This window comes from Chroicocephalus ridibundus, chromosome 5 (assembly GCF_963924245.1).
Source record: "Chroicocephalus ridibundus chromosome 5, bChrRid1.1, whole genome shotgun sequence".
Lineage (NCBI taxonomy): Eukaryota > Metazoa > Chordata > Aves > Charadriiformes > Laridae > Chroicocephalus > Chroicocephalus ridibundus.
In genome coordinates, this window is record NC_086288.1 from 3515975 (window position 1) to 3533323 (window position 17349).

Sequence of the window (17349 nt, forward strand, 5' to 3'; positions counted from 1 at the left end):
CCTCAACTGCTGAACAGTAGCCTTTTTCAGCTCCACTTCAAAATGAGGGACTGGCAAAGCACAGTTAAACAAATGGTGGGCGTAATTAGAAGGCCAACATTATTTCCATGAGAAGTTTACCACACAAAAAACCCACCCAGAGATATTTTTTCAAGTTGCCATGGAGGCTAACAAAGATTTCTTACATACCATTCCTCTGTCAGAAAAGACGGGGCATTTCTTTCCTAAAATACTGTTTTCTAGCAGTCCATTTGGTATTTACCTACCAATCTATGCCTTGTTCATAATATTCAGAGCTATAACGTAAGATAATACAACTGATACCTGTAAGTGACTACTGTCCTTGCTAAAGGTGTCCTGACACACTTTTTAGATAACCAAAAACCAGTTTAAATAAATCTTTAACCCCACGTACATGTGAAATGATCAAATTCTTCAGGTATCTTTTCAGTCCCTTAATCATTTCCACTAAAATGATTATTTTCCAAAACATGCACTCATGTGAGAACATCACATTTGATTTAGAATACAGACATTTTTGTTATGAAACTATTCAAAAGTTAGTTACTGAATTAGAATAACTGAATAGACGGGATCTTATCATCAATGTTTTATGATAACTCTAGGGATCACCTGGAATCACTACACTTTTTTAAAGAAAACGTACAATGGACGTTGAAAGCTTTAAGTATACTGAAGGGTACAGGGTTCTCTCCAGAGAATACTCATTATAAAGCTCAAACATTGTTGGAACCCACCTATTTTTCATTCTGACGGTCCTTTATGTATTTGCCAGTGGTGTGTGTTCGGTTTTTTGCTATCCAAGGGTGGGGTTTTTCCCCATTCGTGTGAGTACAGTATAGGACAGAACTAAAGCAGAAGTGTCACGCAAAACCAGATCTTTGCATTCCATGCAACATCAATTTGGGCTTTGTTTGTTTTTGTTGCCAAAATAAACAAACATCAAATTAGTTCTCTTTCTACAACCAAAATATGACAAAGAAAATACTTATGGCAACCCCTCCAATTTATGTCTTAGAAGAAACTATACTATGCATTATTTAAAAAGTAGTATTGTATCTATGAAAATCAAACATTTCCTGGGGAAGTGGCCTAATATTTATTGCAACTCTTTGTACAAGCACCATTCCATTGTTCCAGCAACAGCAGATAATGATTTTGGCTGGCCTCACGCTGACCTATAATATTTATATGCCAAAGCATTTATCAACTTTATAAAAACCCAACAGACATATTACTATGTAAAAGGAAGTAGATTTCCTTATTACAAGTGTTTCTTCCTGATATTGCTTCATATCTTGAAGGAAAACAAGTGTTACCAAAGTCCACCCAGACATTTAAAAAAAAAAAAAAAAAATCTTCCTTAGTATTCACCAAGAAAGCTCATGGAAATGCTTTTGGGGAAAACACAGGGAGTGAAAAAAATTACTATCAGTTGGTTTTTTTTGTTGGTTTTTTTTTTTGGTGGGGGGAGGCAGGGGTGGAAGGGGGCAGGCAGGGAAGGAACATGCACAGTTGCTAAAAAAAAAAAAACCAACACAAAAACCAAAACACACATTAAACTGAGAAATATGCTCCCAAAGCAGAATATAAGCAGCAGAATTATATTTAATAATTTCATTTGTATTAAAAAGAAAGCATCGATTAAGGTTAGCGAAAATGAATTATACTGGATGTTTTATGCCAGCATAGAGTAAAAATCACAGAATCCTCAAATAATAAAGTGGTTTGGGAAGGGACCTTAAAGACCATCCAGTTCCAACCCCCCCTGCCCTGGGCAGGGACACCTCCCACCAGCCCAGGCTGCTCCAAGCCCCGTCCAACCTGGCCTTGAACCCCTCCAGGGATGGGGCAGCCACAGCTTCTCTGGGCAACCTGGGCCAGGGGCTCACCACCCTCACAGCAAAGAATTTCTTCCTTACGTCCAATCTAAATCTACACTCTTCCAGTTTAAAACCACTGACCCTTGTCATGCTGCTACAGGCCTTGGTAAAGTCACTAACACTGGGGAACAACAGCCTTTTCGGCTCTTGTACAGAGAACCTACACCAGCCAGCAGCAGGAGAGGAGGACTGTGGCAAGAAGACTCATTGCACAGAAGCAGGGAACTACTGCTGCTGCTGCTACTGTCATAACACAAACGATTTTCTACACATGATGGTGGAGCATTAAAAAAAACCCCAGCCTCTCCACTTGTGAACCCATATATCATGGCAGATAGCTAGGAATCCATTTACACTGTACATTTGCTCTACAAGAAAGCCAAGAAACTGAATAAATGAAGGTGCTTTGTGGAACAGAATGCTTTAAATGCCCCTGAAAAAAGCAATACAGTTATCGAACTGCTCCTCCATCAGATTTCCATCAAAATGTACCAAGAAGGGTTACAAACACTTTCCATCTTTATCTGTCAGTCTAGCTCACTGAAAAGGTTAAAAATGTGACCAAGAACAAAATTTGGAACTCACCATGGAGGCAAAACACCCCACAAAACAGATTTCTTTCGCCTTTTTAAAAGACAGAGTACACAGGCTGTGGTGAGTCAGCAAGAGAGCTCTCTACTGAAAAAGGAATATAAAAAACCCTACCACCATGGCCAAAACAGCCACAAATTCCATGCCAATTTTCTTCTAATTCACCTAAATACAGCCAACCTGATACACAAATTGTCTAACTTTGAAATATTTGATTATGGATTGTAAAAAAAAAAAAAGCAACAATAAATTGTATTTACATTTTTCAATTTTATGAAATTTCATTAAATTATGCAGCAAAACTATGAAATACAAAAGGCTAATCAGAAATCTGTCCATCTCTTGTGTGATATTAGTAAGTTGGTATTAAAATTTTAGTACATCTAAATTAGTTTTAGAAAACTTCTTATTCTTTATAGAAGTTAAAGTTCTTACCATAAAAGTTTCTGTTCTGCTGGGATACTGAAGGTAACGCATTGTCAGCTTTTTTGGTTGACAAGCTCAGTTCACTGCAAAAGAAGCAAAGATGTAATTTGGAGGCTTAAACTATTGACGTATGATCACAAACTTCATCGCCTTGAGTGCATACAAGCATAAAAACTTTGCCTGCGTGAAACTGACTCGTTACCATCACCGTCACATTTTTTAGTAATACACACACTTTCCAGAAGATAGGTAAGATAGCAGGGATGGCCCTTTAATACTTTTGACAGCGCTCCCACACGCGACAGGCTGTGCTGATGCAGAGAAATTCAGGATGACCTGAATCCTTTAATATGGACAGGTGAAAAACATACACTTTGCAAGTCTGCTGTTCCCAATTTGTTCCAGAGATTGGATGCCCACTTATCCCAGCCCTACTCTAGAGTACGACAGCAGGATGCCTAATACGCAGCACGTAAAAAGCAAATTTTCTTGATCCTGATATCACATCAGTCTGCTTAATAAAGACAGTTGGTTCCCAAAGTTAACAACAATAGAAAAGTGATGTGTCATCTGTGAGAAAGAAATGCCAACTGCACTTTTTCTCATTGTAAACTAAAAAATATCATTAAAATTTCAAAAGAAGTGCTTGTTAACAGTGATCACCAAGAAAGCGTGACAGTTTTGAACACGCGTTTACTGTAGTGATTTTCAAATGGAAGACACCATTGGCCACCTAATTCAATTTATTAGCAGGTTTTAGCTAAAATGGCACTTTAGCGCAGAAAAAGAATGCTACCCATGCCGTACCACATGGTTTCCAATTTATCATCAGTATCACTCATCTCTGAAGCAAACACATTTTTCAGTGTTAAGAGTTTACACCCTGAATATTTTGAAGTTAAACATATAGCAGCATCTAACTATGACAAGCTTAAGTCTTCTAAAAACCACAAAAATCTCACCAGTATCAATCAGTATCTTAAGTACATGCACCCTGTTAGCTAATATTTTATCGTGTCCATTTTCCCAGTTTGACATTTTGCTATTCACTAGTAGTTTGCTATGACAAACAAACATCATTCTTTTAAGTTGTGATTGCCACTTGGTCTTTCATTCATAGGGATTTTAATTTAAAAACTTTTTCTCAAACCAGAAGAAAACTGTAAATTTTAAATTCTGCTTTTTCGCAGTTTCCAAAATAATCAAGGACATTTCAATTCATACAGAAGCTGTATTTTGATTGTTCTCAATAATAAAAATTGTTTTGATAACTTGCTACAATACTTTATGAAACGAGCTTTAAAATTTTGCATCTCTGCTTAGAGAAGTCAGCGCCTTTTCATTTCCTGATATTCGCTATTGTCTTCCCCTGTAAAACAACCCTTCATGAAAATATACACCCAAAATTTTGCTCAAATCTAGCAAATGTTTACGACTAGGCTTGGTCTCACAACTGTACTCTTTCATTTTAGGAATATAAACAAGATTCAAAAGAAGAATGTATGGGTTCTAGTAGGAACTCCATTCCACATACAGTTTAAGACACACAATACAGAAAACCGCATGTGGAAGGTTGATAACTTTATATTTCACAGCACCACATAATCATTTAAGTTGGAAGGGTCCTCTTCAGATCATTGAGTCCAACCCCCCTTGCTCAAAACAGGGTCAACTACAGCGGGCTGCCCAGGATCGTGCCCCAGTTGGGTTATGAGCATCCCCCCAGACAGAGATTCCACGTTGTCTCTGGGCAACATACTTGTTACTAGCGAGCATACTAGTTCTTAGGAAGTTCAATAAGATTTGGCTACTAACATATATTTTTGGCCAGTTTTAGTAGTTTTACACTTTTCTGCCAAGGTTTCTTTCAAACAGGTCCATCACTTATCAAGTGATCCATTCATATCTGAGGTGTTCTAGAAAACTGAATTTCAGAACAACGACTAGTAACAGCGTACAAGATTCACCTACCACCATTCCCATCTCCTGGTCGCTACAACTGCTACGGATATGATTTAGACAGACACTTGTATTCCATTCCAGATGGCAAGTTACCCACAGTCTAAAAACCTTGTAACTACAGAAGTGTAGCAATTATTTCAAATTAACACACCCTGCCCCTCAGCAGGGTTTAGCAGTTCTGGCTCAGGGCCGTAATAATATGGCTCAGCGCCTTCCAAACAGAACTAGCGTTGCAGCCTCAGAGTGAAGGTAAACTTAACGCTTAATTGCCCGTGCCCTTATTTCTAGATACATTGCTAGCTTTTTACATACCCGACCTCAAGCCTATCGAGTTCCAAAGCATGTTTTTCTTGATTTTTTTTTTTTTTTTTGAAACAACACATGAACAATTAATTTATTTTTCTGTAAGTACAATCTATGCAAGTTCTAAGAGAATTAGCATTACCTGCAGGAAGCGCTTTCTTTAACATTTTTGACATCTGCTGGATTGATTCCTTCAATAACAGGCGAGTCTGGATTTGCAGATCCATTGCTGATATGATCACTGCTTTCATATCCAGATTCTGTCCTCTGAATTTGCCAGTTATCACCAAGAATTTTTCTCTCTGTAAATCCTTTGGTTTTTTCAGCATTCCCTTTTCCCTCCGAATCCAGTGAACTTCGACTTCCGGTATCCTGTTTTGTTTCATCTTCATATATAGTCATTAAACCTTTTGGGATTTGATTCTCTTTTGGCCAATGGTTAAAGCTTCGCTCCTTTTCATGCTTAGGTTTACTGTTCGGATTTGCCTTGTGCTTTGGGCTATGCTGTTTTTTCTCTGTCTCACTGAAAATGCTGTCTACATTTAGCGTCTCTCGCATAGGTTTCCAACCTTTACTTCTGCTTCTGCTGCTGCTGATACTGCCTTTGTCCCTAGAGTCTTGACTGGTGTCTGTGTCATAGCCAGTGACACCATCAGTCCGGGTCCTGACCATTGGTTTCTCTCCAGCAGGAAAAGCTTCTGGTTTATTTGATCCAAGCACCTGGACAGAAAGCTTTGCTTGGTGAGGTGCATTGTCGTGCTTATAGGAGCCTCTTCCCTGGCTGCTGTATATGCGCTGATCAGCACAGTGTCTAAGTCCATTTCCAACTGGAGGAGACCCCGACTTCACATTGGAACGATCTTCCCCAACCAAATCTTATTAGAAGGAAAAGAAAAAAGCTCCATTAAAGTCCTCATTAATATTAAACTGGTATTGTTACAGTACTTATGTTTCTTACACAATTTACTCAACAAATTCAGTATTTCTAAATACTGAAAACTGGGAACCTAATCTTACAGTGTGTTCTGCACAGCTAGCATTGATGCTAAAACTATTTAAAGCATTGATTCTGGTCATATTTTTAAAACGTACCTCTTTGTCTCCCAGACTCTTTTCTTGGTCCTTTGTCTGCATCTTTTCGTAAAGATGAGAAGTTTTTCATATCAGCAGCTTTCTGAGCACACTCTCTGGATATGTCCTTTAGCCTGTCCTTTTGATCGCTGTAACCCAGCTTAGCTGCAAAAGATACTTTTTGTCAGAGATCATTACTAAGAAGTAATTCATCATCAAAAACCCAAATGTATTTATGTACCATAACATTTAGTTTTTAATATCAGTACTACTTAAAAAGGCTAATGAATTACATAACACAGAGTAAGAAAATGGGATGTATAGCATAGATATAAATGTATGGGTAGCTCCAAAGAGTCCGCTAAATGGAGCTCATGACAGAAAGTAACCAAAGTAGTATTATGTCAAGCACATCTTTCACCTCTTACTTTTTAAAACGGGAGCTCAGGCCATTTTGAAAGCATATACGATGTACATCACATTTTAATAATTCTACTGAAGAAATTAATTTAAGTTTAATCTTGTCTAAATGTGAAGGTTTACTTCTAATAAAACAGTGGGAGCACTGTTTATGAAACCAAATCCTTCGATTTCTGAAAAGGTAAATGCTCACTAGTTTTGAGTCATTACTCCATCAAAAGAGTGTCAATCAAGCCAAGCGCTCTCAGTCTTAAAACTAGGAAAAGTCTAGTTAAAACTAGTTGAAATTCTAGGAAATTTAAAACTAAGTCTAGGAATTTAAAACTAGTTAAAAGTCTAGGAATTCAACAATAAAGACAGAGGAAAACCACCTCAAGAGAAGGCAGCATCTCTCCACCTGAGAAGTACGGTCACTTCAGAGCAAAGGCACTGACAAGCAATGCAGAAGTCACTGCCTCATATGACTACTTACAGCCTGATTTACTTGGAAGCCTAATGTACAGATAGAATGGATTTTTAAACAGATAAGACAACTTTGTTACTATTCTTTCCAAACATAAGATGAAGTCCGTTAATACACAGGACTACAAATAATGCTGCATATCACAATAGTGTTGAGGAACACTGTTCCTCAAATAGCCGGTAATCCAGAGCCACACCATGTGCTCCAGAAGATCAATCAGCTTCAAGTTTCTAATGTTCTTTTAACTAACAATGATTGGAAGGATAAAGATGTTTGAGAAATGGATCAAGTCCCTGAGAGCCACTTTACTGCAGGAATAGCGAGAGGTAATAAAAAAAATGTTGCTTTTACAGTTCTCCAGAAGTTAACATTCCATGGCAGATATTAAACGTTAGTTGTTATTCAAGTCAATGATGGAATTTTTCCTCTAGAAGCAGTTCTAGTTCAGAGGTTAGCACACACCTGAAATGCCACCAGCTGAAATATTTCATAAGACAATGCGTTTGGGGGTTTTTTGGGGATGGGGAATATGTACCTGGACCTCTACCACCACTAGCTTGAATATGGCTTCTGCTGAATGTTGAATTATCCGGCTGAAGTTTTTTATTACTCCTTTGATTAGTGGGGTCTCCAATTCCATTCTCTTTCATATGGTCCGATTTAGGAGCAGAATGCTTCTCAAATCCTGTCAAATAACACATCTAGCTTTAGAAATCAAAGGCTTCCTAATTTAAAGTTTCCGATATCTAAATCGAGAAATAAGAAAACTTTTTAAATTGCAGGTTAAAAAAAAATAAAAGAAAAACCACATCACATTTCAATATGCTACACAGTAAGGTTCTGTAATATTTTACGTACTGCCGTATTTATAGTGGTAGACTGTAGTGGAATAGGGTCCTCAATCTTTTCTTCCCTGAAGCAGTCTATGTCATATTGCTACTCATTATGTAAAGAGGAACACGTCAAATTCAGCTGGCCTTTTATTTAATTTACTTGTGTGTTATGTTTAACATTAAAACAAACAAAACCACCCCAAGACAGCAGTAAGAGCTACAGAACCAAAAGACTGGATTTTTATATATTGAGGCCTATGCTATACAGTCTCTGAGAAAAGAAGTTTCCTGCAGCTCCGTCTGATTTTTCCCAAAGTCCTGAATTGGTGCTCTGTGTGTGTACATATATACACACATATACACAAACACACACGCTCCAAATATATCTCTGTATTTGTATGAAGCTTTAAGTACCTTTTTATAACATTTTTAGAGACATTTTAAATGTATCAAAACACACAGAGCATTCGCATATACAAATATACTACGATTTTCTTCTGAAACTACTGAAGTTATGTTTAAAGCAGTTATGATCAAACAATCTACAACAGAAAGTATTTTTTCCCCATTTTCCATGAGTTTCAATTTGTATTCCCATATCAGACACAAAACAAAGAGTTCTAACGTTGAATATATACGCTAATCTCTTTTCTTTTGAGGCCCTTTAGATAATTACTGATAAAAGTATGTAAGAACGAAGCAGCTAACCCATTACCTTCTCCTTTTAATTCCCATTTCAGAAACATAGTTGATACTGTTACTAAAGAAGGAAAAAAGAGAAAGAGTCTTAACTACCCAAGTCTTCCCCGTTTCCTCCTGCTGCTTTGCATTGAGACCAGTGAATAATGTGCTTGGGAGCATCTTCTGGAGATACAGCTGTGCCATCTGGGTTAGCGTAAAATAGCAACAATGGCTGAAAGTGACATCGAATGCATCTGGAGACCACATCTTTCCATTTCGTGCCAATCTAAGAAAAAAAAAAAAAACAAAACACAAACAAAAACAAAAATCAAAACCTCAAAACTTTTAAAAACACCAGTGAATCCAATTATGGAAAGGATAATTTATTAAGGAATAGGTACCAAATGCTTAATTCTGAAGCTAGACTAACATTCAACATTTTGTCACATGAGTTTATGTAAGTCGCAGCAAAAAGCTAGAACCAGTATTACATGGGCTAACAATCAGAACATCAACACTATCGTTATAGCTGCCAGTAATTAAGTCTTCTTTTTCATTAAAAGAAGAACAAGCACAACAGCAGACGAGTCCACTAACATTCTGAAACATTCGGCATTTGCGAGGCAGAACTGTAAAGTAGTCCAGTAAATTCTAAAATCCATTTATGAAAACTTATTTACAAAACTAAAGGTTCATTACAATAAGGACATTTGTTGGACTTGAAACAAGTTTGGTGTCAGAAGAACGCACTCTAGAAAAGCAGAGATAACTACATTTGATATTAGTAAGAACCATATTTACCTCTTTTACATTAGCATCATCAAACAGCACCCATTTGCAACTCTTGGTGTGAAAGGCAAAGGCACAGTAATGTCGGCTTGTGTAGCAAATCATTCCCACAAGAAAAAGTTCACTATTTTTGGCATTTTCATCTGTAACCCTATAGAACAGCTGTAAAAACAATTACGTATTTTAAAATGTGTAAAACATTTAGGTTCTATTTCCAGACCTCCTAACTGGCATGTCACCAAGGCAATTGGTATTAAATAGTCTATTGCATTATGCAATTTTTCATGAGTATAATGATTTTTGCACTTATTAGGTCTATTTTAGCATTTATTTTTGCATAGTTGAAGCAGTAAAACAGTAATGCTCTGGAATCATTCCACAAATTTCAAATTGAACGTGATATTCACAGACTTTCAACTAGGAATTCACCTACAGCCATCTTTGTACTTAGGCAAAAGATGAACGCTTCTGATGGGACTTTTTCCTCCCACAGAAACTACATCAAGCAGCACGTTATAAAGAACAGTAAAAGCAGACATTAACTTTGAAGTTAAATTGTGCTTTATAAAAATATACATATGTGTATATATACACTTTAATATTTTGTATATATTTACGTACAGATAAGATACGTGTAAAATGAAATTCTAGAATAAGCAAATGGTAAGTTTTAGGTCCGATACCCCAGGAAGATAAAGTTGTGTTGCCAGATTCCGCATAACCTCTTCTGTCAGGTCAGAATGTTCTGAATCCCAGACTAAACCGATCGTCACGATCTCGGGACAATTCATGAGAACACGACGAATTTTTATTTTTTGACCACAGTTACTCTAGAAAAAGGAAAAAAAAAAATGCAATGGGAGGGAAAACAAAGATGTTTAAAAAACGGAAGTCCCAAGTTGAGTTACTAGACATGAAACAGGGCACCAAAACAACTCTGCAACTTCTTCTAATTCTCGAATTTAATTACGGTGTTTGTTTCTAAGAATTTAAGGATAAAATTCTTCATCATAAAAACGCTCTGACAAAGACTACAACTAAACTTCTACGTCCAATCACCACCTTAAAATAGAAAGTTTCTGAAAACATCCAAGTCATCATCGCAATTTCTCTTTTGTTTCCCCCTCCCTTTCATCATTTAAGCTTAAGTCTATATGTTCTTGTGTGCTTTTCTATGGATCCTAAGTTATCAGTATTTACACAGAACCATTTAAAGAATAGAGAAAAACAAACTAAAGCAGCTTCACTCCGAAAATATACCTGTTCCAACTAATCAAAAACATCTCGCTCTATGTTGAGCGTAAAGTGGAAAGTAAACCACGGCCCTAATAGCGCTACTTTCTAAACAGGCCACCTGCACCTACAATACCATGTTTATCTATAACTGGAGCAATAAAATATAAATCTAAGGGCTTTTTTACCCTAAGCTGGACTGCACTGTAGTGGCCACAGGCAATCCTGCTTTGAGGGGAATACTTTACCCTGATTTAATATCCTAAAAAGTTCTGCCTCGCATCTTACAGTAAGGCAACGTCTTTGTTTACTTACAGGACACTTTCTGTAGTCATCAGCAGTATTTGCCGCCTGCAGCAATTCTGCAAACATTTCTGGCTTGAGACGTTCATGCCTCTCCATCATTCTTTCTACTTCATTACTATAAAAAATAAATGGAAATAACTTTTAAGAAGAGAAATCCACAGTTAACAGATTTCAGTCAACTCTCAATTAACTGCATCTTATGACCAAAAAGAAAAGATACAGAGGTAAAACAGTAGTAATACATACTTTTTGTCAAGCTCTCTCCACATCTTGCTTTTCAATTCAAATGTTACTTTTGGACAGCATCTCAAAAATACATTTTAACACAGGAATAAACATTCATTTTTAACACTTAACAGCATTTCTCTGGCATGCTTTGTTTATTATTGGAAGGGTGTCTATAGAAAAATGAGATATAATAAAAGCTCTTACCACAGGGCTGTGGTGGAGATGTAACGCACAAATTCTGTAAAAGGCAATGGGTCTGATGATGCCCCACAACTGCGACATACACACTAAAAAATAAAAATACTTTTGTTTTTATTTATTCAGGACAGTGGAAACAAACAATTTCTAAGGCCATCAAATAAGGGTCTGACCTGTTCATACAGTGTCATAGCAAACTTCTGATGAGAAATACAGGATTTTGAAGTGCACATATCTGTTTCACTGTTTGGCACTAGGTGAAAATGAATCCTCTCAAGGATATTTTCCTAAATAGAAATAATAATGTAAATATAAACTGAACTGATGAAGTCAGAACATAACAGCAATATTACAGTTTAATACTCCAACTACTACCCTTGGCCCCAAGTAGTCCACCTACAAGATTAACATGTATTTAATTCCGTCCCCATTCACAACCCAGTGGATGGGAATTCTCTTCATCTCAAGGTTTCCAAACATTAACAAAACAGGATTAAACAAGTTACCCAACTGTTCTTCCAGACTGCATTCTCCTTTGAAGGAAGCAGATCTTCAAGAAAAATTTTAAAAGCTGTCTTACAGAAATATATGATATTAATATCATCGCAGGCAATGACTGAAATATTTTTTGGATCAGGCCTCTGTCTCAGTCCTTCACACTTTCATGTTTTTCTCTGCAGATCAATCTGGTGACATTTAGCACATGCACCAACACAAGTACTGTTGACAGAAGCATGGAAAAAGCTCATAAATAGCACATGCTTGATCCCATCCTGAGTCTCATTTTTTAACCTCAAGAGAAAGGAAAAGAAAAAGAAAAGGAAAAAAAAAAAGTCCAATGACTGTCATCAGTTTGGCCCCTGAATCACCACGGCCATTTTTTCTACTTTTGCCAAAAACACCAGAGGTAATGGGAAGAAGGGAATCTATTCAGGTAAATCATTCAGACAGCTGATTACTTCATGGGTTCAAATGCATTTTGATTAGATGGATTACTAAAGAGAAATTCTCTTTCATGACTGCAATACATTAACCTGATGGCAAGATCTCAAACTTTCAGGAGTTCTCCTCTGGATTTTCCTACGTACGTGAAAACGCGTCTGGTAGGCAGGTATTTATTTGTGGATACTTCCAAAGCATGTCCAAAGCTGAAAGTAATTAAAGCAGTAACCATATTTTCTGTCCCTCAAATCTGTGTCTGCAGGTTGATACTGTTGGTTTGTTGGGGTTTTTTTAATGGTGAACAATTTTCCCTGTCTAATACAGGAGTTCTTAGAAAGGCTCCTTTACCAGCGTTCTACGTGGTCCTCAGTCACAGTAACAGCTCATGTTTTTCAATGAAACACTTCATAAAAGCAGAAAGTAACTGCAGTAAGAGTCAAGATCTTCAAGTATTCGTTCACTCTTGGACAAGGAAACGGAAATCTCTTCTGCAGAAGACTTCAGTAATGAGCTGGCTAGTTGCGATGGAACATATTTCAATAGGTGATGAGAGAATACTTGGAGGAACAGACTATATATTCAAATCCATATGTGCCTCTCCTCCTGAGGGATAACCCTTCCCTCTATCCAAAGAGTTTCAGCAGTGATTGACAGTTCATCATCCTCACTGACCTCCTGTAGTAACGACGTTTCACACATCCCTCTGCCTGAGCTACAGAGTTAGGGAAGAAGTTACGGAGCAAATGCAAGATTACTCCATCCCACATTACCAGACACCTACTCCATGCGTCTGTTCCCCTAAACTGGCATAAAGAAGGTCAATAGCGTCATGTCACTTGTATCCCACCTGTGAGCCAGGAGCTACCAAAACAACAGACCAGCTTGGCATCCACAAAACTAAAGTAATTCTACTCAACTAACACAAAGAATACATACGAAGCATTCTGCTGCATCATCCATGAATCCAAGCTGGAAACGCTGCTCATCCTTAAAACTTTCTGCCAGGGCATGTCTCATGTTATCTGACGGGAGTGCTTTTTCTCGACTGTGTTGAAATTGTGAAAATATTGCCTAGGAAGAAATACGATTAGTTAGCTTCCTTAGCCGCTTGGCTAGACACTGTGGTTCCACACAAATACATCAGTTCTTATGCAGCATGCCTATAGAGCAAATATATAAAAGGTTTATAAATCTATGCAAGTTTAGAAATTAATGTTTTTTCTAAAAGTTACTTAGGTTCTGTGTTCTGTTACTCATTCCATTATAAGAAGTTATGCTACCAAACTGAACTTTGATCCAATAGAAAAACAATACAAAAGTTTATAAAAATGCAAGCGATTGACTTCATCTCCCAGAAGAAACACAAGCCCTGGACTGTAATCATGCAGCTTTTTTAATTTGGCCACTGGTTCACGCATGCTTATCTTTACAGACAGCGTGCATTTCGTAGGGCATAATGTTATACCTCTCGGATTAGTTTAGCACCCATCATTCATTAAATAATGTAACATTTACATTACTACTTCAGACTGGAGTGTATCTTATGGAAAAAACTCCCATAAATTAGACGGAATGCTAATAAACCTTGCCATTAAGTCAGCTCTCTACTGAACCAGTGCACACAATACAAGAGAACAGGTCAATATCTGCAGTCCCAGAACATGAGAATAAGCTGCACTTGATTTTTTTTCTTAATTTCCCAGAAGAGACAGTTAGCTACTGCTTTTCTTTCTGGCAGAGATACGTATGCAAGTGACTTCATCATTTACCAAGTAAGGGAGGTTCATTGTCGAAGAACTGAAAGTTAAAAGCTATTAAAAGAATGAGAAAAACATTTGCAGATATTAAAGGGTCTATTCCACTACCAAGAAATCTAAGTCCAGCCTTAGAGAAAAACGAGGAGAATAAAGAAAAAACAAATCAGGAGAAGCCATGTAAAATATAAATAAGGTTAAGCATTCTTCACATAGGCTTCCTACGGTTAAAAAAAAAAAATCTGTTGGGACAAAAGGCAAAGATACAACAGATAAGCAAATTTCCAGTGCTAACAGAAAGTAGTGTTTTAACCATGATGCATTCCAGGGTAAGTGTTTCTTAAATATTTAAATTTCCTTCTCATAACAGAAAGCATGGACTACTGATAAAAACTACCATCACTATCTCAATGTAAGCATTCAAAATTAAGTTTTTAACAGATCTGGTAATACAAGTTAGCTCTGCTTTGAAAAGATTTATCACTTCTCATTTTGGCTGCCAGGTCATTTTTGGTATGCAACAGAGCCTTGTATGTCCAGCTAAAAAAAAAAAAAATTAAAAATATACAGATAAGCAGCTCTGCAGATATGTACGCTCACTTCAGTGGCCTGCATAGTCAGAGTCCCACCCCAATGTTATCCAGAGAAGAAAAGAGCATATTTAACTCTCAGAACACCACCGAAAGAAAAAGATAACGGACTGAACTGAAGTAAACCAGAACTTATTGACTATGCTTTTAGTTTATAGGATAAGCTGATATAGATAAAAATATCCTTGTTTATTGGTGAACAAGTAAGAGGGGTTAAAATAGCCAAAGACCACCAAAAAAAAAGCCCCCAAAGAACACACCAACAAAAAAAAAACCCAAGTCACAAACAAGTCACTGAAATGCATCCTCATCCAGCATATACACTGCATGAAAATCAAAATGCCCCGGGTTCTGAACACAGACCAAACAGAATCACTCAACCAGCAGCTCTAAAAAGCCAAGAAAGCAAAGCCAGTACTATACATAATGACAGAGGACAGATGCGTCCAAATGAGTTAACTACAGTGTTTTGAGTTCAGTACCTAGGCTACTGGCCATGGAGTTATAAAGATCACAACTATACTGTTGAAACAATAACTAATTCCAGTCTAACCACTTCTTATCGGCATTCTTGGGAACACATCAAAATAGGAAGACATGACAGTTCAGGCAACGCAAAATATTCAGGTACAGTAAGCCATTTAGATAAATCACACAAGAAGATGCATCATGGGATTAATCAGTCCCTCAAGAATACATACTTGAAAGAATAAAGGAAATTACAAGTCCTAAATTACAACAGCCTTATGAAGCAGCTGAAGGTAGCGTATCACTTTGGAAGGTGACTTAAAGTGATGCAAAACCTATCTTACTTTGTACTGGAGCTCCAAACACTACAGGAAGAGAGAGGGTATTAAGGTACAGCAAGTCGTATGTTTAGCTTGAAAAAAAAAAAAGCACCTGGTCTACTGAAGTGCACCATTAGAATGGAACAACTCATTACTTAAAAGATTCAACTGCTACACACCATGAGGACCACCTTCTTCACGTTTCTGAGCACAATGAAACTGCTACATTATTTTTTACTATAATTTCAATGATATGATTAGTCATTAGGAGTATGTAGTGTAACATATACATTCCAGCAATTGTCACCCTTCGATCCCTCTTCATTTCTTAAAGGTGGTTCCAGTGCAACATTGAGCAATCCTGTATATGACCAGAACTTCACATGTAATATGGGTCAAATCAAAAGGAAAAGGCCAGGGAGTTTACTCAATATTACGACATCAGATATGAACATGAATCCCTATACACACAGTACTCCAGGAAACTAAAGCTGCCATCCAAACACAGACAAAAGGGTTTTTTTATCTGAAAAAAATAGGTGTGTGAGAGTTACAGACTTCATGTACTAACAAAATCAAGTGTCCAGCACACAGAAGAACGTGATGTGCATCAAAACACTGGTGAAACTAGAAGTCCCAACAAGTTCCACAGTCAAGACCTCGTAAGAAGGTTGGAATAAAAGCCTCAGGAAGTTAGTCTGAATACGTGTAGTCTCAACCCACTTCAACTTGTTGGCCTTTTAAAATTAATCATTTTAACCAAAGAAATAAAATGACACCTTTTGGAAAAAACAAACCATGTTTGGAAGAAGAGACATACACATTCAAAACCATACACATGGAATGACTATACATTCTACAGTCCTGTATTAAAACGCCAGAAGGATCTTTATTGTCAAATTGCAGTAAGAGTAGAAAGTTCGTAGTACTAAAACAAACAAACAAAAAACCCACATACACCATACATTTTTAATTGGGATTTTTATCCCAACGAAACAGAGATATCATGCTTACAGCTATTTCCCTAGTAACTGCAGGCAGCCAAGTACCAGTGCAGTAAAAGCAATAAGAACCTAACAGACTTTGACTTTTGTTTCCAGACTTCAGATGAGTTACAAAACTGTCTGAAGCACAAGTTTCACGCACCAGTTAAGATATGTAGATCTGACTTATTTTAAACACTGAAAAGTTACCAACTTGCATTAACTGTCCAGTATCACTACCTGCCTTTCATTACTTACAAATTGAACAATTAAGTTCTGCACTGTTACCATCAACTACTGAGTAAAAAAAGAATCTTGAGACCTTACCAGACAGTAATATAGTTATTGTAAAAGAAATGTATTCAAACACTACGGCAAAGAACAAAAGCATATGCATGTAAATAGAAGAAAAGAAAAATCTCTGAGAGGCTAGCTAGAAATTTTCAGATAAGTTATACCGTCTTTTAACAGACAAAAATTTTATGTTTAAGCACACTGTAAAATTTGTGTATGGTAAAATTTCTTCTCTAAGCACAAAAAAATGTTTCTGTTACAAACATGTTAACAAATGTCCTTAAATCTAAATTGTTTCTTTACACAGTAATGACTTAAGAGTAAATTATAAATTATATAAATTAGCAAAAGAGTTTACTTATTTTTCCCTCATTTCGAAAGATGATTCTTCCAAAAATTATTTTTACCTTTAAAGCACAAAATATGCATGCATCTCCCTGACAGACATGTCCAGTTAAACCTCTTAAACTTCGTCGAAATATGTCAAGTTGCCATAATACCTATAAAAAAAAAGTTTCACAGAAAATAAGTAATGAGTTATGAAGGTTCTACATTTAACACAGCAACATATACCAGATTTTTCAGGTGGG

The 17349-nt window shown here is 36.8% G+C and overlaps 1 protein-coding gene across 2 annotated transcripts in view; it reads right to left on the reverse strand.

Annotated features, from left to right (window-relative positions):
* The window catches only part of USP53 (ubiquitin specific peptidase 53), a 39261-nt gene that overhangs the window by 9434 nt on the left and 12478 nt on the right, over positions 1-17349 (reverse strand). For both annotated transcript variants that reach the window (XM_063335614.1, XM_063335615.1), the window contains exons 3-14: positions 17167-17259; positions 13287-13421; positions 11582-11695; positions 11415-11497; positions 10992-11097; positions 10127-10273; positions 9456-9605; positions 8769-8940; positions 7676-7825; positions 6279-6422; positions 5329-6061; positions 2931-3004 (exon numbers count right to left, since the gene is read on the reverse strand). In XM_063335614.1, the coding sequence (XP_063191684.1) occupies positions 2931-3004; positions 5329-6061; positions 6279-6422; positions 7676-7825; positions 8769-8940; positions 9456-9605; positions 10127-10273; positions 10992-11097; positions 11415-11497; positions 11582-11695; positions 13287-13421; positions 17167-17259 (2101 nt within the window). The remainder of the gene's footprint in view (positions 1-2930; positions 3005-5328; positions 6062-6278; positions 6423-7675; positions 7826-8768; positions 8941-9455; positions 9606-10126; positions 10274-10991; positions 11098-11414; positions 11498-11581; positions 11696-13286; positions 13422-17166; positions 17260-17349) is intronic.